At 43.2% G+C, this 25,903-nt stretch overlaps 1 protein-coding gene across 2 annotated transcripts; it reads right to left on the bottom strand.

The window, feature by feature from the left end:
- Positions 1-1,810: 1,810 nt before the first annotated feature.
- LOC136676937 (alanine aminotransferase 2-like) lies at positions 1,811-24,741 on the bottom strand. 2 transcript variants are annotated; one of them, XM_066654249.1, is made up of 12 exons: positions 24,655-24,741; positions 23,681-23,989; positions 16,826-16,915; positions 13,839-13,947; positions 12,822-12,955; positions 12,094-12,337; positions 11,493-11,572; positions 9,236-9,372; positions 7,731-7,905; positions 7,264-7,419; positions 5,789-5,901; positions 1,811-4,398 (listed from the first exon to the last, which is right to left on the bottom strand). In XM_066654249.1, the coding sequence occupies exons 2-12, from the start codon at positions 23,969-23,971 to the stop codon at positions 4,275-4,277; spliced, it is 1,653 nt and encodes a 550-aa protein (XP_066510346.1). In that variant the 5' UTR covers positions 23,972-23,989; positions 24,655-24,741; the 3' UTR covers positions 1,811-4,274. The 2 variants fall into 2 exon arrangements, with proteins under 2 accessions (XP_066510346.1, XP_066510345.1); XM_066654248.1 differs by lacking the exon at positions 24,655-24,741 and having other exon boundaries at positions 23,681-24,124.
- Between the last annotated feature and the right edge of the window lie 1,162 nt (positions 24,742-25,903).

Here is a 25,903-nt window from a genome sequence, read left to right as displayed (position 1 = left end):
CGATAACCTTCTCTGTAAACATTTAATTGGTCAGTCTGCACGTCAGTAGTCCTTGTTTACGTCAGGCAAAGCTCATGTACCTACCCTCATATCGAGCAGCTATGCCGAAACGTAAATGCCCCATGTTTTGTGTAGCAAATAAAGGTGTAAAGGACCTAAGAGCACACATAGGTTCAGCTAAGAATACAACGGCAGCGAGGGGCGAGACACCCCCCTCAGATCTGGTCACCCTAGGATAAACCTGACCGGTGCATTAGTCAAAGTGACCTCTAGCGGCCAAGCAGGTGAACAACAACAACACAACCGTTTTAAAACTATAAAATACCACCAGAAAGCAATAGAATCAGAATAGTTTTCCCAACAGTAACTAAAAGGAAGAACATTACAGACTGGAATCCATTAAAATCAATTAGAACCATTAGAAATCCCTAATGATTTCCAATGTTTTTAGGACGTTAACATTTTTTATAAATTATCTTCAATACTTTTATATTTCAACAACTTAAAATAATGTTTAGTCAGGTCATCATCACGAGAGGTTAGCTTCTAAGTCTAGTATCTCCTTATTATGGCTTAATAACATATACCTTTTATCATAATTATGTCTACAGCCAGCACAGGGGCGCACACAGTGGAGCACAGAATCATGTGGGACCCAGGAAAGCTGCCTATATTAGTGATATATAAATGTGGGCACCCCTGTAATTCTCTGTATATTGGGTCTTTACATGGGTTACATGGGTTTGTCTTTAAATAGAGATATTTGTGTTTCCAGGTAGGATCCTCATACTGAATCTATATAAACGCAATCCCACCCTGGACCCATCGCTGACACTGGAGGGTACCTGTGGTACTCAGGTGGTATCCATGGTTTTCAGCTACGCTGCCCATATGGACCCAGCCTGGCCTCTCCAGGTGCTGACTTGGATATGACTGATGATGTTTGTTCGTTATTGTAAGTTTAAAAAATGCCTGAATATTTTTCAAGAGGCCAAAACGTGTTTCTATTTCATTATTTTTCCATTTACTTTGCCCTGGAGTGCAAACGACCACCAGATGGCACTAAACACAACCAGTAGTGTCGGTATCCTAGCAACGGCGTGACTTTGCTGTTGCCATGGAAAACAATTAGCAGCTAAATCCCACTTATGAGCGGTTTTTCCACTCTGTGATGAAATTAAATGTATATTTTAGCGTCTTGGAGCGTGTTTTCCGATGTAACACACTTGATTGACTCCGGGTGACTGTCTGTGAGGAGCGTGGTGTGTTCTCCCTGTGTCTGCGTGGGTTTCCTCCGGGTGACTGTCTGTGAGGAGTGTGGTGTGTTCTCCCTGTGTCTGCGTGGGTTTCCTCCGGGTGACTGTCTGAGAGGAGTGTGGTGTGTTCTCCCTGTGTCTGCGTGGGTTTCCTCCGGGTGACTGTCTGTGAGGAGTGTGGTGTGTTCTCCCTGTGTCTGCGTGGGTTTCCTCCGGGTGCTCCGGTTTCCTCCCACAGTCTAAAAACACACATTGGTAGGTGGATTGGTGACTCAAAAGTGTCCGTAGGTGTGAGTGTGTGTCGCCCTGTCAAGGACTGGCGCCCCTACAGGGTGTGTTCCTGCCTTGCGCCCAATGATTCCAGTGTGTGCCTCTCAGCCACAGGATTAAGTTTCTCTGTTTAGTGAAATAACTTTCGATGAGAATTTGTAAGAGACATTCAACTCTTCAGATACCACTCTTTTCTTTTGGCATCAGAAACACAGGCCCCCCTCGACACTGACCCCTACGGATAAATAAAGACAGGTCATATATTGATATCACTGCATTTCCTTTAATCCAATGGCTTTTGCAAGGACAGCCCAAAGAAGGGTCATATAACAGTCTTCCTTTTTATCACAAACAAAATTAGTGTTTAAATTTCCGTAATCTTTACAGGACACGATTAATGCTGGAGTCCGTTTTGAAAGAGTGAACAATCAGAAAATTAAACAAAAAACTAAACAAAACACCACATTAGACCCATGAAAAAGGAAATAGGGGAAAAATCTCAGAATAAAAAGCATCCCAAACATGTGTAATTGTTTTTTGTTTTTTTTACTTTATTTCATACAAAAAAAAAAAAAAACCTAATAAACAAAACATTGTAAACAGAATGACATGAGGATAGTAATAGAATTTGCATTTTTATAAAAGAAACCATTTGGCACAATACAGTGACTCCATGGGGAGGTGGTCATTTCATAAATCTCTTTATGAATGAACACATTAATGAGGGAGAGGTTTGAAAACGAAATTCTGTGAAACAGCAGCAATTTAAGATGTCAGAATTTTCTAGTAAACCTCAAATCCACTTCGCGAAAGAGGACTCTTGTTAAATTCTTGTGCGTTAAAAGCTAAAGTAAATATTTAGTAAAAGCTAAATATTTAGCAGAAATACTAAGAAATGAGGAAAATTAGTTTCTGTTGTAAATATTTATGTACAGTTGTAAATTCGGTAAATAAAGCTAATGGTGCTAACGAGCATACACACTGCATTTATTCATTCGTGGTAAACTTGTACCAGTAGCTACTTTAGCTAGCATTAGCATTGGACTGTCTATTTTCAATCTACAGTTGTTAATTCAAAAAAATAATAATAGTAATAATAAAAAATAAAAATAAAAAGGAGAGATAAGCAATGAGGCCCTACATGAGCTTATATTTATTATTTAAAAAAAAATAAAAATAAAAAAAATCAACACATAGCTTTTAAAATAATGACCTCAGCATTTTAGGAACACCATTAAAAAATAGATTTTCAGAATGAAGACATAGTTCAAGAATAAAACAATATTTCTACAATAAAGTGATGTTAAAACTACTTTCGAAGTCATGAACAAAGTGCCATCTTTTCTGGAAAAAGTCTCAGTATTTGGCCGAAAGCTGAAAGGCAGCACTCTTCACGTGTTACAAAAGAAAGGACACTGGATTTTGGTGAAACAATTTTGTACGTGTTTCACAAATAAATAAAACGTCAGCACCAGAGCGTAATTAGCGAATATTTTCAGAAACTTTTCAGAATAAATGACATTTTATATATGAGGTTATTACAGAAATATTGTTGTTTTTATATAAAATATAACTTTATACTGGCACCTCATTTTCAGAAAATTGGGGTGGGATATTTTTCTTGAAATATTCTGGCATCATTCTTGAAATCGCTCTTATGATAAGTGTCTAAAATGCTGTAGAATAAACTACACTAAATAAAGACTTCTAAATAAACACCTTTCATCGTAGTGAAAAGCATTTACATTTAAAAGTAAACAGACCTTGTTTGCATTTACACAGAATTAATGCCACTTCAACAAATTCTCTGGTGATGTGCAAAATTACGAAACAGAAAATACAACATGAGTAAAAAAAAATAGGAAGCATGTTTAAAAAACAAAACAAAATGCAATGATGCTCATTTTGAAGAAGTTTGGAGACAAACTCATGGCTAGGTTCTGTGTGTTTACACTGTGTATGAACAAGAAAAAAATAAAATAATAAAATAGCCCATTCCGCCACCCACACTGTAAAATAATAAAGTCTTGACAGTTGAAATTCTCTTAACTCCAGTTTATATTTCATCTATAAATAATATTTCACATTTTGAGATCCTTGTTTGAACACCAATATTATTATTAATCTTTAGACGCACCTTTGAATCTTTGAAGCACCTCATGGAACTTGTTTGTAACGTACTCACACACACTCAACAGACACAGAAGTTGCACCACAAGGGGCGCCATTTCTGACACTCATTTAGACATTTCTCCACAAGAGGGTGCTATTGCGCTTCACATCAAAGACACTGAGTGAGACACGACTTAAATAACTACATCAAGTGAAATGATCACTTTATAAAGGAAGCTAATTTTGCTTATTTCAAAGATATATCCCTGAAATAAACTAAAATATTTGGCAAAAAATAGTTAAAATAATGTATAACACTCTAACAATGATCTCAAAATGAGAAATATCAGAGAAAATGACCGGTTTAAGACGCTGCTGTAATCGTGTGAGCCTCAGTGTTGAATGCTACTGGAAATTGACCCCATCCCTTTTTATCTTTAAAAAGATGTTTCACAAAAGGCACAAATAGAACAGAACAGCTCCTTCGACTCTGTGTATCATTTTTACAAATTAGATTTAAATAAAAAATAAAATAATAATAAAAACAAACAAGACGTCCCCCGACAAACATCACTTAACACTGCTGTAACGTGTGGTTACTGTATGAAGTGTTAATCTCTCGCACGTCCAGGTTCCTCAGGCTTGTACTCGGCACTGCTGCTCGTCCAGAGTCGAATATTCCTTCAGGAACTTAATATGGAAATCTCGCACTTTCTCCAGGAGCACCTTCAGCTTCTCCGTAGACGGTAGGATGGTCATTCTACAGGAACGAACACACACACACACACACACACACACACATACACTTAAATTTAGACATTTAGCAGGTGCTTTCATCCAGAGCATCTTCAATTTCAGTCATGTTCCAGAGGTAGGCGACTGTACAATTTACATTCCTCAATCTGGAAACTGTAAACCTATGTGTGACACGGAGCCAGTGCTGTGACCCACTACCTCATAGCAACAGCCTATGGTCAAGAAGGTGTGTAAATAAATGAAGGAATGGAGGAATTTCAACACGTAACACTCCTCTGTTACACAGCTGTGCAGTATCTGTTTTATGACTCTGTAATATCCTCTATATAATAGTTTCTAAAGCACATTTTATAGAGTGTGTGTTTGTGTGTGTGTGCACTCACCACAGTTTCCTTGTATGTCTAACATACTTGGTGAAGTAAAGTGATTACTGAAAGGAAACTATTATTAAATGTATTTTACTTTTACTTTGTAAAGACAAACAAACATTTCTGTGTGTGTTGAATGTGTGTGTGTTGGTGTGACACCTACAGCCAGTTTCCACAGACAGGACTTGGCTTAAGACACACCTTCATTCATTATCTGTAACCCTTATCCAGTTCAGGGTCACGGTGGGTCCAGAGCCTACCTGGAATCATTGGGCGCAAGGCGGGAATACACCCTGGAGGGGGCGCCAGTCCTTCACAGGGCAACACACACTCACACATTCACACCTACAGACACTTTTGAGTCGCCAATCCATAAGACACAGCTTTTTGAATCAAATTAAATAAGAATCAATATTCATGAAAGTGATTTTACTTCCTTTCCCTCACTCTGCGTCTCACTGTTTGTTAGACACTGATGTCTAGACCCTGAATGAACCAGTTTTTGCCCCACAGTGTGGGACCAGGTTAAATTAGGGGTCAGTGTAACAGCTCCTTCTTCACACGACCAACAATCAGTAGAGGCCTGGTGTGAAGTGTGGGGTTTCACTTGTCAGGTTGTGTGAAGCAGGGTTGTTGTTCATGAAATCTGAGACCTGGAGGCCCCCTGTAGAGAATGTGATGAATGCAGCTCACGTGCTTTTCCTCCTACGCTTACCTTTAGGACAACAACCTCACTCCTAATGCATTCTCCTTCAGGGGAGTACTCCACAAACCCGGATTAGTCACTTTAGCTAGGTAACTTAACCCCAAATCAATCCTGTCCAATAGGAGAAGAGCTCAGAGACATGAGAGTACATGACACAAGATGTCAGTAGTGCTCTCGTGACTTAACACCCCCCCCCAAAAAGCAGAGGATGTTTCTGCAGCGCAGGGAGCACAACCCAACATAGACACCCTTCCACAGAAATGTTGACTGGGCTTTTATTACAGGGTACGTGGGCACTGCTCAACTCGAGGAAGCTGTACCTGAAATGATAGGTTCCTTCTTTCTGTCCAAAGCCGCTGCCAGGGACGACACAGATACCCTTTTCCTCCAGGAGCCTGAGGCAGTAGAACATATCTGGCTGCATTCCCAGAGCCTAAAAACAGCCACGGGAGTAACACAGTTTACATTGGGTCAATGCGGTGTGAGGTCATCATGAAAAACTAAATTAAACCTGCATTAACTGGTAAATGTACAGAGTTTGTAATGGGACATTTTAAATATGGTGCGTTGTGTCAGTGTCAAAATACCTTCAGATTACACCCCCTTACACTCCCAGGCATTCAATTATTATATTATTATTATTATTATAATATCGACAGTGTCCAGTTAAAAACGTTTCTCCATTTATGTTGATTTTTAGTTTCCTACGTCAGCCGCTGTTCTTCACATGGTGTGAAACTTTCCTGACGAACGACCAATAGAAACACTCCTTTTTACCTTCACTTCCACTGAAAGTTAAGAAGGTTTTTATCCTTCTGTAAAGTTACTGTTTTGGGAGATACATGTGTTTGTTTGTTTGTTTGTTTAAGGGCCCAAAATCAATCTTCTTTGATTTCTTTAAATGCTGATGTCTTGCAGTGAAAATGTCAGACAGACGTTTACAGAAACAAGAGTCAGTGTTTTTCCACTCAAACTTCAAACTATATTTTTAAAAAGTAATTGACGTTGGCTTGTTGTCATTCTTTTACAGAATTAGACCAAACTGTATTTACTAGTAAAGTACTAAAGTAGAAAAGTAATAATGGTCTACAGCAGCAAAAACAAACACCAGTGATCAGTAGAAGACTGTTGTGTAAACACTTCATTTCGAACTTTTCAACCAATCGGATCACGTCGTTGGGAATAAGCAGTGTATGAATTAATAACATTAATGAACCCCCAGGGCAAGGGAACACACCTATTTTCCAGATTCTGGACAGTGTGCTGCCCTACTTTCCCTGACTCTTATCTCACTTTTGAAACCTTACCCCTCTAATTATAGTCATTTAGAAGTGTTCAAAGCCTTAGTTTGAGCCATTTCTCACATTTTCTCCAACAAAGGGGCTCTGAGAGAATTTCTCTTTAGAGAAAAACAAACTGAAGTTGGATAATTTTTGTTTTGTTGTTAAAATTAAGTACAAATGTTTTTGAAGATCATGAGTCTGAACACAGCACATTTAGGAGGTTAAAAAAATACACACACTTAAAGGGGATGTGTCCCAATTCTGTTGTCAATCTTCGGATCCCTTTAAAAAACTCACTCTTGTTGTTGACGCTCCAAGGATGTTACAAAAGTGTGCACTTTTAAGAGGTTGTTCAGATAAGACATGGGACAGAGCCCAAAAAACGTACAGGGAGCTTCAGTGTGTAAGGGACGCACAGGATAAGTTCACTATTAAGAAGACTTGTTGAAGGCTAAGAAATACCTCCTTTAGAAAGGTACTAAGACCTAGTTTAGATCATCACCAGGACGTACCTTGGCCTCTTCTACGGCTCTGTGGGGGATGAAGATCCGGGGGAAGGCGTACATCGCTCCCTGGACAGGATTACACTTGATTCCAGGCACAGAGCTGAGGATCTCCTCTGTCAGCTTGGCTTTATCTGCCAGAGCATTCAGCACGGAGGCCTTCTCCTAAACACAGCACGTACGGCACGTTAAAACACAGAAGATCAACACTCATCAAATACTTAAACTATTAAAGTAGATATGTAAATTGTATTAGCACAGGTTTTTAAAATGAATCCATCTCTCAACTCCTTTTCTCTGAAATATTTACAACAGGTTGTGTGTTAATGGGTTCAATTCCCAGCTCAGGCACGAAACACTATAGCAGTGTGTGTCCTCGTGCAGTTACATCTGTGAGATTAGTCACTGTGGATAGCGCTGTCTGCCGACGGCTGGGAACAGTAATGTAAGCAGCTCGTTCTCTTTACGGTTCTGACCTTGTGGAACTGAGCGAACGAGGGTTCATCCGTCTGTGGAGGATTCACAATCACATCCATAGCGGCCTGCCCAGCCACTGGAGGACACAGTCTGACAGACAGCAGCTTCACCAGCTGGGCCTTTACCTCCGGGTCGAGGTTAATGATCTCCATATAACCTCCTCTGAAGCCACACCTGAGGAGCACAGCTTTGTGTCAGCTCTCATTTCCAGACGACAGAAAATGACCTTTAAATGCATCTCACCAGCCAAGATCATGTTTTTATACACGTCTGAAACGCACATCTAGTTTTTCCACTAGACCCTCTGCGCTAATGTAAATTTAACCTTTTCCTATCATTTTATTTACTACATAAAACCAAACAGCAACATTGAAGGAACGTGTGGGAGTGTGTTATTTAAAACTGACATCTGTTCAAAACAACCACCTGTTCGTTATAAACCTTAATCAGGTTTAATCAGGTATCACTGTAAACTCTGGACATTGTCGCAATCAGCTTCCAGCAACTCTACCCCTTCTTATAAAAACTAATAGCTGTTTACACAGGGGGAGAACACTGCTGTGGGGCTCGTGGGGTTTGGACCAAAGCAGGTCACAGACGTTTGGTTAAAAGCCAGAGCTGTGGAGAAGGGAGCACTCCCTTTGTGTGTGTGTGTGTGTGTGGGGGGGGGGGGCACTTATATAATCGACCTTTTTCAATTTTAACCAAACAGATTAAATAATAAGTACAAGCTTAACCCCTGTAGAGCCCTGCTCTAACTCAGGCCTTTATGTTTATTATTAGGTGTTTATATTCTGAGCTGCATGTTTGTACAGTGTTAGAACTTCTGGGTCTTGTTTTTCTGACCGGGACGCGCTGGTGTTATTCCAGTTTGTCAGCGATTTGTCGCAGGAATTGCGCATGACCTCGTCTCATCTGCTCATGTGAACCTGATCTGAGTGAAATGTTTCACCCCCAGGAACACGGCTTCCTCTCAGACTCTGAAAACACTCCAGTGTGTGCCACAACTGACCTGAAAAACATTAATCCTCACTGAACTCATTCAGTTACTGATTACTGTGATTAGTCTAAGACTTACCATCTACTTTAAATCATTTAGCACCTACCTGGAGTTGTTTCTATTATTCACTGAGTGAATCAATACTTCAGAAGAATCACTGAATAACCATTATGAATTTTTCAGGAACTACTACAAATGGTCTATTTATTACCTTCAGTTATTCATTGATTGATCAATGATTCCAATAATTATTTAACAACTACCAGAAATCATTCAGAAACTCCTAGGAATGGTTTGGAAACCACTGTAAAGCACTCAGTGAATACTGTAAGTGATTGTAGCTACTAGACTTTTAGCTGGAGCAGTTTAAAGGGTTAATCTGTGTCCAGAACGAGGTTGTTTTGAGGCTGTAAGGGTGAGCAGGGAGGAGGTGACGGTGAAAGCAGAGTCGTGGGGGTGAGAGTAGGTGAAATTGTAGTGCGGAGCTGACTCAGCTGGACTCACTCTCCAGTGTAACCTTTGGAAGTGGAGTGGAACGAGGCCAGCTCTACGCTGGTGAAGTACTCGGGACCCATCTCATACAGGACCTTCTTAAAGGAGTGGAACTCACAGTCCTGAGCATAAATGTTCTCCTGATAGACCTGCAGAAGACCAGAATAACAGGGGTTAATGCACCCAATACCCTGTAAAACTAATACTATAAACATCATAAATAAGTGACACTTACAAAGACCTTCTATTAAAAAAAATAATAAATAAATATCAAACACATTAATAGTAAAATAAAATAAAATCCAAATTAGACCCGAGTTAAAGAGGATAAGAAACAAACTAAAACCAGGGGCGGGCGATACGGCCCTAAAGGACTATCACAATATTTCAGAGTTTTGGCGATAACGATATTCTTGACGATACGAACAAAACGCTGAAAAATACTTTTATTAATTTCAAGAACAAGCTATTGCAAAAAAAAATGTAAAATTAGTATTAATTTTATTAAAATAAATATATTAAAGTAAGATAAAAAGTAAATTTAAATAAATTAAAGATATGTAATAATAATACCATGGATTATTGTACATCTGATATTCTGTCACTTCCCTTTTTTTTTTTGGAGCAAACCCTTCCACCTCAGAGCCACTTTACACCGTACTTCACTTTGTCAAATGACTCATGTAAAGACAGTACGCCGTATTACCGTTAAACGCATGGCGTCACTACGTAAACAAGTCAGAATATCACCACGAAAAATTATTTAAAAAAATTATATTATTGCAAACCATTTGACACAGCCCTAAATAAAACAACATTTCAAATGTCCTTAAAACAAGAAACAAGAATAAAAATAACGAAAAGTGTTAAAAATAACATTTAAAAATGCCTCTATACAGGAGGTCCTCGGGTTACGTCAACCCAGAGTTACGATGTTTCGTGGTTACGACACATCTCCCATTTACTGTATAAAGCCTTGTTTCGACTTAAGTGGTTTTGTGTCATAAACGTCGTAACGTGAACTTCATGTGTGGTGTGCGCGGCGCGGCGGAAGAATACACGGTTACGCTGCTCGGGACCGAGGAGGATAGGTGTGAGGATAGGATAAGTGCTTACAGTGTGTTATTTACGTACAGTATGTGCGTATGTTCCGACTTACACCGAAAATCGGTTTACGACGCGACGAAGGAACGGATCAACGTCGTAAGTCGAGGAACCCCTGTATTCAATTATTTTAAAACTGATGAAGGTAGAAGTGTTTTAGTCGCTGCAGGAAGGGCACTTTCTGTCCATTGTTGAGGTAAATCGAATATAAATACTTATAATAATTTAAAAAAAATACTGGTTTTGTGGCTAAAGAACATAAACTAATGTTTCTAATCTATAAATGACTGACTTAAAAAGCACATTTTCTACAAATGGCCTCCAACGTAGACGTCTACATCTTAACTCTGCTACAGAAGATAACTCCATTTAAAACCCGTTATTACATCGTTCTTAATAAACGTAGACTAGAACTAAACCTTTCTGAGTGATTTTTAAACTTCACTAATTTCTATCAGTGATTATCTTTCAGCCGTAACATCAGTGTGGTCAATCTTTCCCTTTCGACCAGAAAAGAGTCTCTCTTTGGTTCACAGCCTACATTCACCCTCCTCCAACTGCAGACACAGATCTGAGAGGGTTTGAAAATGCAGGAAATGGTTTGAAAAATGAGGAGAATTCACACATCTGCTGCACGTTACGACTCAAAGCCAGAAGAGCTGGAAAGTACAGGTCACTCAGGTCACATTTGAAAATGTTGTGAAAAGCAGATGTATTTTACTGATTCATTTTTAAATACTGTTTAATCAGTATATTTTTATACTTATATTATAGTTAATTCCCGAAGATAAAAGGATCCGAGACGACTCTGAACAGAAACAGCATGCGTCTCTACAGTGTCCCTGTGAAGTTTCCAAAGCTTAAGTCCTGACAGTGATGACACCCGCCGTCACGCAGCAGTCATCTGGTTTTTCGTTCAAACGCGAGGCCAAAGTTACGCAAGTGGCTGGAGAAGATCTAGCTCCCGGCTGTCCAACCCTTCAGTCTGGATAAGAGCGTACACCAGGCCTCAGGCAAACAGTTTATTAAACAGTGTCAGGCCTAAAAAGGTTCACAGTCAAGGGTGAGGGAAGAAAACAAAGCTCCTGGTGGATGGACATTAAACAGGGGGTGCTTTATCTTCTTTGTCACTTACTGTAAACCTGTAAGAGGTGATGGAAATTACCTCATCCGCCATCACAAACAGGTTCTCCTCGTAGGCAAAGTGCAGCACGTCTTCTATACACTTCTTACTCTGGACTTGACCTGATGAGAATTTACAGAGGGACAGGGAGAGGATCAAACCTGGACATAACTCACACTGACACCCTTCACAGAGCAGAGGGGAAATATCCCGGTTACAATCTCCAGCCTCACACACAGCTCATTTGATATTCATTCCACATACGAGATGCTGTAAATAAAAAAAGGACGTGGTTTAAAGCAGCACTAGGTAAGCGTTGGTATATTTGCTCCTGGACTCCTTGCAGAGGGTAAATCACATTTACAGTGACAGGGAGCTGGCCTTCTGCCCATCTTCAGAGTCACATAGTGCAGTTTCTGCAGTGCTGAGCATGGACAAGCGACGACAGAGTCTGTTTTACTGGTTAGTAATCCATCTCAGTGATTTAAGTTAGAAATACTACCTAGTGCTGCTTTAACACTGTTCTTTCCTGCGTCCTGTACCTGTGCCACACCTCTGAAGAACATGTGCACACACTGCCTTTAAGATACGTTAGTGTCTGCTTAGTTACTGTTAGCATCCGGTCTGAAAGGTGCTCTGGTACCTGTGGGGTTTCCAGGGTTGATGATGCAGAGCACTCTGGGTTGACAGTGTTGTTTTGCTGCCTGATAAGCTCTGTGAAGCTCATTAACATCTAAAGCCCAGCAGTTGTCCTCATCCAGATAATAATTGACCTGCACAGCTCCCATCTCTGCGATGGCGGCGGAGTAGAGCGGATACTGAGGGATAGGGATCATCACTCCGGTGCGAGAGCGTCCTTCTCCAGACACCAGGAGCCGCAGCATGCTCTGAGAAACGACACAAAGCTGTATCTTTACAGTACGCCACAGGACATTATCCTTCATTAATGCTTCCTTCCTAGTTACAGAGTTAAGGGTTTGAAACACCTGTACAGTTCGAGACACCCAGAGGCTGTGTCTTGGACTTAATAATAAATGCTGATGCTGCTGGCAGTCCAAACCACACCTTGAATAAGCTCCCTTACTCACACAGAAACAAACAGCGCCTCCAAAAGGACAGATTCCTTGTGCATCATTTCTACAGCGACAGGAGGCAAGGAGCTTTCATTCTACTGATTTATTTCACTCTGCACAGCATGAACATGCACATGCATTTGCAGATTTTTTTTAAGGGCGTGTACCTGACCACTGGTAAACCCTTCTTTGAAACAATGCATTTCTCGTGGTTATGAAAAATCAACATCACGTTTATTCAGCAAAACTGCAGTGAAAATCAAAAAACAATATCAACCGCAACAACAAAGCTATGTACCATAATGCCATCGCTGGCTCCAGTAGTGAGGAAGATGTTCTCCCAGTTGGACGGCACTCCCTGGTCTCTCGCCTCGATGTGTGCAGCGACGTCCTGCCGGATACAGTCCACCCCCTGACTCGCACTGTATGACCCTGACAGCGAAGAGGAACGTCAGCAAGAGGAAGAGAATGTAAAAACACTTACTGCTACAAAACTCTCTCTGACCCTGACCGAGCTGGAGCAGTTGGTCTTTATCTACTGTTTCTGTATCCATTTCCTGAGACCTCAGACACTCTGCCACCCGACTCCACTGTGGTTACACTCAGCTAAACACCAAGGACAAGGACAGTCCTTGATTAAAAACACCTCCATTTTCAACAGTTTTCACTTTTCTACACGTGTTAAAGGTGGGCGTTAATCTCCGTCTGTTCCCAGCAGCTGACATCACAATGACCAACGAAAAGCTGAAAAATCACAGTTTCTTTAATCAGTCTCTCGCCTGTCAGTCAAAACCACGTATCTCCCCCCTCCCCCGTTCTCCCGGCGCTGTCCGAGTGTCTGCGCTAAAGTTAACGGCTGATCTCACGTTTACTCACGTGAGATTTTAGAGCAGCGTGACTATAATGAATCACAGTAAGGGTTAAACACGGTGATGTGGATGTAGTTCAGTGATGATACACTCTGCTTTCGCTGAGACACTGATTCACAGTGGGGGTCGGTGTTGGAGGAGAATACGCTGCAGGGCTGTGGTCACACGGAGGTGGACGTGGATCTGTGTTTGTGAATATTTACTGTTTAAAAAACACACGTCCATTTTTACTGTTACCCTCTGAGAAATAGTCTTCTCCTGTTTCTGAAAAGTTAGCTTTTTGGAGAGGTGTTTTTAATTGGACAGCGATGGTTTAGTAATTTTACACGAACATATTCTTTTATAAAATTGCTATTTTGGAGATTCATGGTTTTGGTGAAATGCGGAAAACTAGACTATCAAACTCTTAACACTGACACAGATGACATACACACACACACACACACCAAGGCTCTGTCCACTGCAGCCCTGCAGGATGCGCCGTGCTCTCCATTTGGCGTCATCTGGAAAACTGGGACTGTCCATTAGCTCAGGGAAAGTGCAGAGAGCCACCACCTGCAGACAGTAGAGTAAACACCTTCAATACTCAGGACACAGTACAGTAAACACCTCTAATAACACAGTACATCACAATACCATACACCTTCAGTAACACTACCACCAACAGTTTCGTTTCCATCAACTTTCAGGGAAAACGGTATGAAATAAAACGACCATTTCCAGCACAAAATGCGTCATGGAACCACTTTAGAATAAGAATAAATGAAGGTTTATATAGTGTTTACAGTCTGTTTTTTAGTGGTTATTAAATAGATATTAAAAGTCTAGTTAATAATCAGTTATAACACACAAAGAAAGGGCAACAGTGACCTGTTTTTTTTTGCCAAATAGTGAACCCACACCAATCTCCACAGTTAACCCTCAGATCTCTGGACACTCACTTCATCTTCTCCATCAGTCAGCATTCAGTCCCTCAGCTCCAGCACATTATTGATGAATCAAATAACACTTACATAGTGTGTTTTCTTTTTATACATTAAACATTATATTATATATATTATATATACAACATTATATGTATGCTGTATTACATGTAAACGCATGACGTCATTATGTGAGCAAGTCAGAATATCACGATAATGTTTAAAAAAAAACTGCGATATTATTGCACACGATACAATACGGCACAGCCCTAGTTAGGACTCAAGAAAACTAGTCAGTGGATCTGGCAACCACAAACATGGGGGGCAGACATCCCTGGAGCCCGGGGAGCAGTTGTGGGTTCGGTGCCTTGCTCAAGGGCCCCTGAGCCGTGGATTGAGGAGGAGGACAGTGCTGTTCCTTCACTCCCACTGCCCCCAATTTTCCTGCCGCTCGTGGGAATCAAACCAATGATCTTTCAGCCCTAAGCCCTCTTCTCTAACCATAAGGCCACGGCTGCCCACTCCTTGGTCAAGTATGAAAGCTGTTGTGAGCCCAGGAATGGTCCAGAGCACTTTTGAACATGGACTGAGAATATTGAGCCACGTCTCACAATGGCTTTCATGTTCTCACGAGAACACCTCTTTGTTTACAGGTGAAACGCTCTGCTTCCCAAAAGTGCTGTTGCTCACCGCTTGAGGAAATGTATCCAAGTAATAAAAAGCAGCAAATCGAAGTTTCTTCCTGCCAAATGTAGATGTGTGGAGTTGCTCAAAGGAGAGCAGAATCAGTCCTGGGTGTGAACTCGAACATTCGGCTCAAGTGTGAACACGCCCTTATAGTGGTTTCCCTGCTTTATCACTCTCACTGGACTCTGAAAGGACTTGGCCTTCAGGACCCGGGCTGAGAAACGCTTTCCCAGAGCATCATCTGAACTCCTTCTCTTGATTCTAATCACAAGTTTAACGGGAGGAAACTGGGGCCTGTCTGGAATATTTATTTCCACGTGAACTGCACCAGATAAAACAGGCACAGAGACAGAGTTCATCCAGTGAAGTCTTTTGTTCTGTCAGCGAAAGCCTAGATCAACACTTTGTGGCAAAGCTGACCACACAAACTGTAATTACAAAAGGGTCATCTTCAACAGGAATGTGCACTGTCCACATCAGCATCAACAAAGGCCTCTTCGTTCTGGGGCATATCACACTGTAGCTAGAATAACATCAACAGGCTCTTATCGGACAAAAGGAACAGGGTAGAAATTGGCGAGGTGAGAAACGCAGGAACACTGATTTAACACTTAGTGCCATGTTTTAAAACTTACAATAATGAACTACAAATATACAACACATTTAATATCTAACAAGAATAATTCTTAAATAAATGTATGTATATTTTTCCAGCTCTAGAAGAAAATAAACGAAAAGCTTCTCAAAGTTGTTATGGATAGGACAGTCTCGCATTGACAGTCTCTCTCAGGAGAATCTGATACTTAACGTGGCCAAGCACCGTCTACTACTGTAGGAAAAGGAATACGACCAATCACACGTGTGCTATTTTTGGCATGACGCGTAGGAGGCGGCAGTGTTTGATTCACGTTGGACCAATACCAGAGCCAGAACAAAACCATACATGGAAATGCGGATATGCAAATGTACAGAGAGCCAATCCAAATGCAGCTGATAGAATGCAGATTAACAGGCTGAAGGTATTAGACTCTCCGCCTCCTTGTGGGCGGAGCGTCTGAGGTTGAGACTAGGGTTAGGGTTGGTATCCAATTCTAGGTTTTTCACACAGTTAACAGGTGATGGCCGAGGCTGATTTAGCAGCATTAGGCAGCGATGAAAAAGATCAAACTGAATACGAACAGCTGTTAAAGATCTGTGCAACACAACTGGGTTTTTTTTGTCTTTCATCTTCTTCCACAAACTACTGGCCCATCTCTTGCTGCGAGGGTTGAAACTGAATTTTAGAGACAGTTGTAGACTCCACTGTCCCCTCGTGTTTTATCAGATAAACAAATAAATTAGAGTTTGAGAGTAGAGTTAAAGTTATCTGGGAAACGGCGGCCTGCGACCTTCATCTGGGATAAAGTGTGCTTCAATCTGGACTTTCAAGCACAAATATTTTAACCCGTGTCTGAAATTTCTTGAAAGTGTATTTGTTCTTTATTGGGTTCAGTATTTAAATTAAAAATCAAAAACCATAAATTTCCATAATTAAAAATCATAATTCATTCATTCATTGTCTGTAACCCTTATCCAGTTCAGGGCCGCGGTGGGTCTGGAGTCTACCCGGAATCACTGGGCACAAGGTGGGAACACACCCTGGAGGAGGCGCATGTCCTTCACAGGGCGACACACACTCGCTCACACCTACGGACATTTTTAAGTCGCCAATCCACCTACCAACGTGTGTTTTTGGACTGGAGAAAGCGCAAAGCACATCGTTGTCCTCATTGTCCCCAAGTTTCCAGAACAAACACACCCACCCTGCCACACCCCTCACTGACCTGTCGGAGGAACGTGATTGGTTGCTGTCCCATGGCGTGGGCATCCCCGATGTTGGCTTTGATGACCTCAGTGAAGGGCTTTTTATCTCCCTGTTAGAAAATACAGAGAGAATCATCAGCAAACACGTATCCAATTAACCCTTCACTTACCACACAGCTCCTTAGCTTGTGCCTGTAATCAAGTCTGTATAGAAAATATAAGAACTCTGAGAAACACCTTGAGTTCTCTTTAATGTATCTGCATTGTCCTCAGTCTTAACTTGAATGCCTTAAACCCATTAACTGAGAACGCTAAACCACTCACTTAACGTCACAGTGGTCTGGAATCGTCTTGTAAACAGTTTTGTTGCGCACAAATTACAGGCTTCACTCAAATTACACACATCACCCAAAACCTGTCCTGAGGAGCCACTGCGTATTCATAGCACTCTAAACACACACAGACAGCAGGTGCTGTTATTATCCCACAACACAAAAGCATTTATTTTATATCCGAAGTGTCTTTCAGAACCTTCCACTTACTGCAAGTCGACTCAAATACATTTTAACTGCCTTCACATTCAGAGCTCAGTGAAATAAACAGTAACTCGAAACGTCTTCACGGCGCTAGGATAACTTACCGAATACAAAAATAAACCAATCTCCTCTTTGCGGTGTATAAATGAATCCCCATTGACAGGAGCTGCCAGAGAACATCATACTGCAGTTTTATCCACAACATTTTAGAGGAAATTCAAGGAACAGAAATCATAAGAGCAAAGAAATCCCAGTGTTGCATTTTAATATTTTATTTTGGATGTAGATTTACAGTTAAATGTCCGTGCGGTGTAGATTTAACCTTTTAGCGTCTGAACGACGACTCTTCACCCTGGACGTTCCCTTTAGGGGTTTATATATTTGTAAAGATTTAGAGACAGCATTGTCCCATGAGTAAAATCTAAATAAGACAACACTCCTTTGAAAATCTGATGTGTTATTGGACATTCAACTGCTCAGAATTCAAACACAGGGCTATAATATTAATATCCAATCTCATAACTCCTGTTCTTATTCCCCAGGTCGACATACTGCCCAAGGTGTAGCAACAATGGAGTATACACAACAGCAGCAACTTTGCTATGAAGAAACACTTGATAGTCACTGGAATCCACCAGGAAATTTACTTCAGATGAGTTCTGGGTGCCTTCAGTTCACAGGCAGCAGGCTGGAAAACGTCCCTGCTTCAGCTATTTCAAAGTAACATTAGTTATTATGATTATTAATATGGTTAAGTCTTTGATAAAGTAAATGTAAGCTTTATCAGTCGTCTGTGAAACACGCTGAGCTGCTACCACTTCTCTTGCCAAAAGGGCTCGGCAGACTTTAACCAATCAGGTGACTCAACCATGTTTCCTTAACCAGTGATCAGAAATCATCAGATCAGAAATCATCAGAAATACTTTATTGATCCCAGGGGGAAATTGCAGTTATTACAGTAGCAGCCAGTTGTAAAAGAATAAACACTCTAATAAAAATTTAACACAAAAGGAATTTTTTACAAATATGTACACATCTATAATAATAAATACGGATATACTGTATACAGCAGTATGAGTATTGCACATTTGAGTTGTTACACTCATAATTAAAAAATTTGTTCTATTGTAATTACTGTACATGTGAAAGGTGTCGTGCTTTAAGTGTGGAGTTATAAAGTCTGGTAGCCACTGGTAGGAATGACCTCCTGTGGCGCTCTGTAGTGCATTTTGGCTGAATGAGTCTTGCACTGAACGTGCTCCTGTGTCTCATTACCATATGATAAAGAGGGTGGGAGCCATTATCCATGATAGCCTGCAGTTTAGACAGCACCCTCCTCTCAGACACTGCCGTCAGCGAGTCCAGCTCTACCCCCACAACCTCACTGGCTCTACGGATCAATTTATTAAGTCTGTTGGCATCTGCCACCCTTAACCCGCTGCCCCAACATGCAACAGCATAAAGGATGGCACTGGCCACAACTGACTCATAAAAAATCCTCAGCATAGTTCTGCAGATGTTGAAGGACCTCAGACGCCTCAGAAAATAGAGACGACTTTGGCCCTTCTTGTAAAGGGCGTCAGTGTTCTTAGCCCAGTCCAGTTTATTGTCAATGTGTACGCCAAGATATTTATAGTCCTCCACAATGTCCACATTGACCCCCCTGATGGACACAGGGGTCACCGGCGTTTTGTCCCTCCTCAGGTCCACCACCAGCTCCTTTGTCTTTGTCACGTTGAGCTGCAGATGGTTCAGCTCACACCACGCAACAAAGTCGTTCACCGTCTCCCTGTACTCATCCTCATCACCCCTGCTGATACATCCAACAAGTGCAGAGTCATCAGAAAACTTCTGGAGGTGGCAAGTCTCTGTGCAGTAGTTGAAATCAGTGGTGTAGAGGGTGAAGAGGAAGGGAGAGAGGACAGTTCCCTGCGGGGCTCCAGTATTGCTGACCACTCTGTCTGACACACAGTGCTGCAGACGTACATACTGTGGTCTGCCAGTCAGGTAGTCAACAATCCAGGACACGAGGGGGGCGTCTACCTGCATCGCATTCATCTTGTCACCCAGAAGAGCAGGCTGAATGGTGTTAAACGCACTGGAGAAGTCAAAAAACATGACCCTCACAGTGCCGCCTGGCTTATCCAGGTGAGCATACGCTCGGTTCAACAGGTAGATGATGGCATCCTCAACCCCCAGACGAGGCTGGTAGGCGAACTGGAGGGGGTCTAGAAGTGGCTGGATCATGGGCCGGAGGTGATCCAGGACAAGTCTCTCCATGGTCTTCATGATGTGGGACGTCAGTGCCACCGGCCTGTAGTCCTTGATGTCACTGGGCCGCGGAGTCTTTGGCACAGGAACAATGCAAGACGTCTTCCACATCACCGGGACCCTCTGGAGACTCAGGCTCATGTTGAAGACATGTTGCAGGACTCCACAAAGTTGGGTGGCACAGGCTTTAAGCACCCTGGGGGGAACACCATCAGGGCCTGCAGCCTTGTTCGTGTGGAGTCTCTGTAGCTGTCTTCTCACCTGGTCAGCTGTGAGATTCACTGTAGAGGTCCCTGGTGGGGGAGGAGAGGAGGTGTGACGTGGACTATCACAGGAGGTGTGACGTGGACTATCACAGGAGGGGGGGAGGGGGAGTGGAGTGGGCTGTTGAGGCCCGACAGCAGAGGAGTCAGGGCTCACAGTGTCAAATCTGTTAAAAAACAAATTTAACTCGTTGGCCCTGTCCACACTGCCCACTACTCCCCTATTATTGCTGGACCTTAAGCCAGAGATGGTCCTCATACCACTCCAGACCTCCCTCATGTTGTTCTGCTGGAGTTTCCACTCCAGCTTCCTCCTGTATCTTTCCTTAGCCTCCCTGATGGTTCTCTTCAGTTCCCTCTGAATCGTTCTCACCTCCTCCCGGTCTCCAGCTCTGAAAGCCCTCTTCTTCTTATTGAGGAGTGCTTTAATGTCTTTTGTTACCCACGGCTTGTTGTTTGGGTAACATTTAACAGTCCTGGTTGGGACAGTGGATTCTACACAGAAGTTGATGTAATCTGTGATGCACTCTGTGAGCCCGTCAATGTCCTCTCCATGAGGCTCATAGAGTGCTGTCCAGTCTGTGGTCTCAAAGCAGTCCTGCAGTACTTCAGAAGTCTCCTCTGACCATCTCCTCACTGTCCTCATGGTCACGGGCTGACTCTTCACCTGAGGCACATACTTTGAACTAAGGTTGACCAAGTTATGGTCAGATCCACCCAGAGGGGGGAGGGGGGAGCAGCTGTATGCCTCCTTAACATTAGCATACATCAGGTCTAATGTTCTCTCCTCTCTGGTAGGACAGTCCACATACTGAGTGAAGTTTGGTAATGTCCTGGCCATATTGACATGGTTAAAGTCACCTGATATGGCAATGAAGGCAGTCGGGTGTTGAGTTTGGAGACGCGCTATGGTGGAGTGAATGACGTCACACGCCGACGTCGGGTTGGCAGAGGGGGGGATGTACACAGCGACCACAACAACATGGGAAAATTCCCTCGGCAAATAATATGGCCTGAGTCCAACAGCCAACAGCTCAATGTCCGGACAACAGATACGCTCCTTGATGGTAATGTGACTAGGAGAGCACCAGCGGTTGTTAACCAACACAGCCAGCCCTCCCCCTTTACGCTTACCGCTCTCGGTGCGGTTCCGATCGGCCCGAACAGTCTGAAAGCCAGCGATTGAAACATTATCATCTGGAATGTCCTGGTGTAGCCATGTCTCCGAGAAGCACATTAAACTACACTGCCGATACTCCTTCTGACTCATGGCTAACGCTGTTAGCTCGTCCATTTTATTAGCCAGCGATCTAACGTTGCCCATGACGACGGTGGGAAGACTCGGCTTATATCCCTTTTTCTCCATAAGCCTCCGTCTTTTTGCCCTCGATTTCCCCGAGCGCTGGTTCGTTCCTCCTCTACATCCCCTGTGCGTCCGTCTCCAGAGCTCGTCTGGGATGTTCGCGGCCCTGATCTCCATGCCGGCCGGCTTCAGCGCGATCAGCTGATCCCGGGTGTAAACAAAGGGACCATGCTCCTGCGCCGCGGTGCACCATGAAATTAGAACTTTCACAGCGAAAAAACTGACCAAAACTCTCTCTACTAGCATGATTCGAGAGGGCAGAACTTCGCTAAGTTACCTTGTAAAAATAAATAGATATTGTTAAGATAAAACTATAGTTAAAAAGAAAAAACGAATACACAAACGGGAGCTACCGTAAAGGCTGCACGCACTTTTCGCGCATGCGCACAGACAGGATATTTTTTATCTCTTGGTTAGAAGAAATCTAGCAATTCCCAATGAACACAGTCACAGTCTGTGTGTGTGTCAGCTCAAGACTTGCCCTGAGGGCTTCTGCTTGAACCTTTAAAACCTTTTCAATCGTTGCTGTCCTCAAGTAACTTTTCCATTATTTGCGTCACGACAGATAAATGTAAACAGAGCGGAAAGTAATTCTTTCTCTGAAAGCACACAGGGAAGTTCATACACTGGGAATTCAGGGGAAGGCTGTAGAACTGTAAATGAAACATTTATTCATCAAATAAGCGAGAAGCAACTTCTCCTTTCAGCTAAACAGAAGCCATATCGCCCCCTACACTTCCTGTACAGTATTACCATCTGTCAGAATGATCGCAGAGAGAAAAGCTCGAGGGGCATGCTTTCAAAACTGAATATCTGTTTAACACTTCAACGTTTAAAACAATGAAAATGCCTTATTTGAGAGAATAGACTTGTTCTAAAATCGATTAAATGTTGAATTATTACGTGTGCGTGGCAATGTGGCTCTTTTTTCATATCCCGTCTAAGCCTTTCGTCCACAAACCTTGGAAAAACGAAATATTGTGATGGACACTCTGCAGCACCAAGTCTCTAGCTATTGTGAGGTCACATTTCTGCCCCATTATCTGCTCCCACTGAAGCCTCCCGGGTAAAAACCCACTCTACAGCGAGAAGTGAAACTTCCGTCCTGTCAGCGTCAGTCGCTTCATTGGCTTGTTTTGATAAGTGTTGCTGGATGTAGGTCAGCGCATCAACAATTTCTTTCTTGTTCGCCCTGTCGTCGGTCTCTCACCACTGTGTACCCAGATGACCAGCCCAGCTCCTCCTGAAGCTCCAGGTCTGACTCCAGGTCAGTTCAGGTCAGATCTGTCTTGTTGAAATGTGTAGGTATTAAACTAGGCTCAAGGGAATGTGTGTGTGACTCTCACTCACAAACGTATATAAAGACATATTTATAAAACAAGGAAAGGCCATATTCACACACCCACATGCTTTCGTACGGCCACTAATCCCCATATATTAACGTGAAGGATCTTAAAATCACACAGCACTAGAGAGAAAACGTACCCAGGCCTTTTCTGCTCAGTTTAGACACTTTCTTTACCATCTCCTTGAACGTTAAACACTTTATAAGCGTGTCTGACCCCCACACCCTGAGTAAAAACAGAGGATTTGGGCATTATGGGTTGAAGAGGTTAATAGTTCACAGGGTCAGCTGTGTGTATTCTTTACAAACATTACAATGGAAATGAGTTGATGACATCTAGAACATCCTTAAAGGCAACATTCAGGATAGGAATCAAAAAACACTTTTCATTAAATTCAGATGTTTCCTCACCATTCGCTGCTCTCTAGTTTGTGCTGGAAACTGGTCTAATGTGTTTATGAAGCTCTAATGTCAGTACACAAGCAAAAAAATAAAAAACACAGAACTGACAAACAGTAGAGAGACCTCCAAACTTTATTCCAGCTGCATAGGTGGGTAACATTGACCATGAAAGTGTACACAGACAGAAAATGCTACAAAATTAATACAATTCTTGTGTGTCTGTGGTAATTAAGGTGGCAAGTTACACTTCAGGGTTTTCCCCCCACTTAAAAAATATGGAGCTTCTAAACGTAAACAAAACAGGGAGAACTGCAGTTCCCCAGAATTGCAGATGCATCCTTTAATGCCTGTTAGTGTTTTGTCATTCGTCCCATTACAGAATGTTTCAACCACACAGTCACTGTTCACAGATGTTCCTTTGGTTTCCTTAAACCCAAAGTCTGAGACAAAAGGGATAACCACTTGTTCAAACACTCTCCTGACAACTATCACTAGGTTAGTCAGATAACTTAAGCCTAAGAATCAAGCTCATACAGAGGAGAGTCTCTTTAAGACATCCAGCAGAATGGACTGTCCAAACCCAAACACCCCTCAGTTCTGGGACAGGGTGGACTTTAGGCTTAAGTTATCCGGCTAAACTGAGAAGTTCTGCACCACAGATACCGCATTAAGACGCAGGTGTAACTGTTACTCACCTCCTGCAAACTCCTCTCTATCTCCGCGGCTTTAATGACGATGGGTCCCCGGACCGCGTACTCCAGCGCCCGGACCTGCGGGTTGAGGGTCTCCATGTTCAGGCTCCTCTCTCGGATCTTCCCGCTACGCACGGCCGGAGCTCCGGCGGCGGCGCTGGAGCGCTTCACCCCGGCGTGGGAGAGCCTGGGAACGGCGCGGTTCGGCCGCCGGTCCACCGCCACTGGAGCGGGGCACGGGTCCAGCACCGCGGCCATGACCGAGCGTGTGGCTACCGACTGTAGTCTGTACATCACTGAGGCTTTAATACTCTACAAAACAACTGCACTTCAGGACTTATTCTGCTTTTCCAGAGATGCGTCCAGCGCACCGAGCCGAGCCAAGACAAGACAAGCCTCCAGAGTGTGTGTAACACACTGCACAGGCGGCACTCACGCACACACACTCCCACACTCACTCTATCCGCCTTTCATCAGCTCGAGCCAAGTGAAAGTACACTTCTCTATCATGGGTAATGTAGTCCCTGGGCTTAGAGGAATCCATTTACCTTCCTCGGTGTAGTAATGGGCAAAGGACTACATTACCCACAATTCCACAGCGCGCCGCGGAGAGGGGCGCGTCACTGCTGGATAGAGTTTCATCAGCTGGAGCTGAGGAGGGTGGCTCCCCTGAACAAATTAATGCAGTGTTACTGAAGTAGATGAGAGAAATATGCCGAGAAGGAAAGAACAAACACAGTTATGTATTTTTGTAAAATTTCACAATTTCAAAATCATTATGACGCTCCACTGAGCAGTCACAGGGAGAACAGAGCCTCTGTCATTGTTTCTCTGGGCTCGGCACTGCTGAAACTGCACTCTAACTTTTGGAGGTGGATATACAAACCAAGCCCACTTGCCCTTAGGGCAGTGCTGTTAAAGTGAATAACACTATGCCACTGTAGGGGGCACCCATGAGCCAAAATATCAAATCTTACCTAGTGTTCCAAGCCTAGCAGGTGGTTGCTTTGGAAATCCAGGAGGTTGTAAGTGTTGCTCTAGGTAGGCGCTATGGGGTCCCAGGTGGTTCCTAGGATATAGTTGGTGTTTCCAAAATGGACCCCTTGATGTTACTATGTTGTTACCCTAGCAACTGCTAGTTCTGACATGCACTTAAAATTAAATAAATAAATGAAAATTGAGTAGCAAGTTCATACATTGGGCGACACCGTGGCGCAGCAGGTTGTGTCGCAGTCACACAGCTCCAGGGACCTGGAGGTTGTGGGTTTGATTCCTGCTCCGGGTGACTGTCCGGTTGTGAGGAGTTGGTGTGTTCTCCCCGTGTCCGCGTGAGTTTCCTCGGGTGACTGTCTGTGAGGAGTGTGGTGTGTTCTCTCTGTGTCTGCGTGGTTTTCTTCCGGGTGACTGTCTGTGAGGAGTGTGGTGTGTTCTCCCTGTGTCTGCGTGGGTTTCCTCCAGGTGACTGTCTGTGTGGAGTGTGGTGTTTTCTCCCTGTGTCTGCGTGGGTTTCCTCCAGGTGACTGTTTGTGAGGAGTGTGGTGTGTTCTCCCTGTGTCTGCGTGGGTTTCCTCCAGGTGACTGTCTTTGAGGAGTGTGGTGTGTTCTCCCTGTGTCTGCGTGGGTTTCCTCCAGGTGACTGTCTGTGAGGAGTGTGGTGTGTTCTCCCTGTGTCTGCGTGGGTTTCCTCCAGGTGACTGTCTTTGAGGAGTGTGGTGTGTTTTCCCTGTGTCAGCGTGGGTTTCCTCCGGGTGACTGTCTGTGAGGAGTGTGGTGTTTTCTCCCTGTGTCTGCGTGGGTTTCCTCCAGGTGACTGTCTGTGAGGAGTGTGGTGTGTTCTCCCTGTGTCTGCGTGGGTTTCCTCCAGGTGACTGTCTTTGAGGAGTGTGGTGTGTTTTCCCTGTGTCAGCGTGGGTTTCCTCCGGGTGACTGTCTGTGAGGAGTGTGGTGTGTTTTCCCTGTGTCTGTGTGGGTTTCCTCCGGGTGACTGTCTGTGAGGAGTGTGGTGTGTTTTCCCTGTGTCTGTGTGTGTGTTCCTCCAGGTGCTCCGTTGTTTAGGTGGATTGGCGACTCAAAAGTGTCCGTAAGTGTGTGTGTGTGTGTTGCACTGTGAAGGACTGGCGCCCCCTCCAGGGTGTATTCCCGCCTTGTGCCCAATGATTCCAGGTAGGCTCCAGACCCACCGCAACCCTGAACTGGATAAGGGTTACAGACAATGAACGAATGAAT

Source organism: Hoplias malabaricus, chromosome X2 (genome assembly GCF_029633855.1).
Source record: "Hoplias malabaricus isolate fHopMal1 chromosome X2, fHopMal1.hap1, whole genome shotgun sequence".
NCBI classification, from domain to species: Eukaryota; Metazoa; Chordata; class Actinopteri; order Characiformes; family Erythrinidae; genus Hoplias; species Hoplias malabaricus.
Note: the sequence above shows the minus strand (reverse complement) of the source record. Positions and strands in the feature narration are given on the sequence as shown.

Bases quoted from the DNA above. Each gene is read 5' to 3' on its own strand.
- LOC136676937 (XM_066654249.1), bottom strand. From the start codon at position 23,971: ATGTACAGACTACAGTCGGTAGCCACACGCTCGGTCATGGCCGCGGTG. The intron at 9,373-11,492 runs GTAATTTCCATC...GGTCTTCTGCAG, and splicing joins TGTTTGTGATGGCGGATGAG to GTCTATCAGGAGAACATTTA. The intron at 7,906-9,235 runs GTGAGTCCAGCT...TGTGCTCCTCAG, and splicing joins TCCAAAGGTTACACTGGAGA to GTGTGGCTTCAGAGGAGGTT.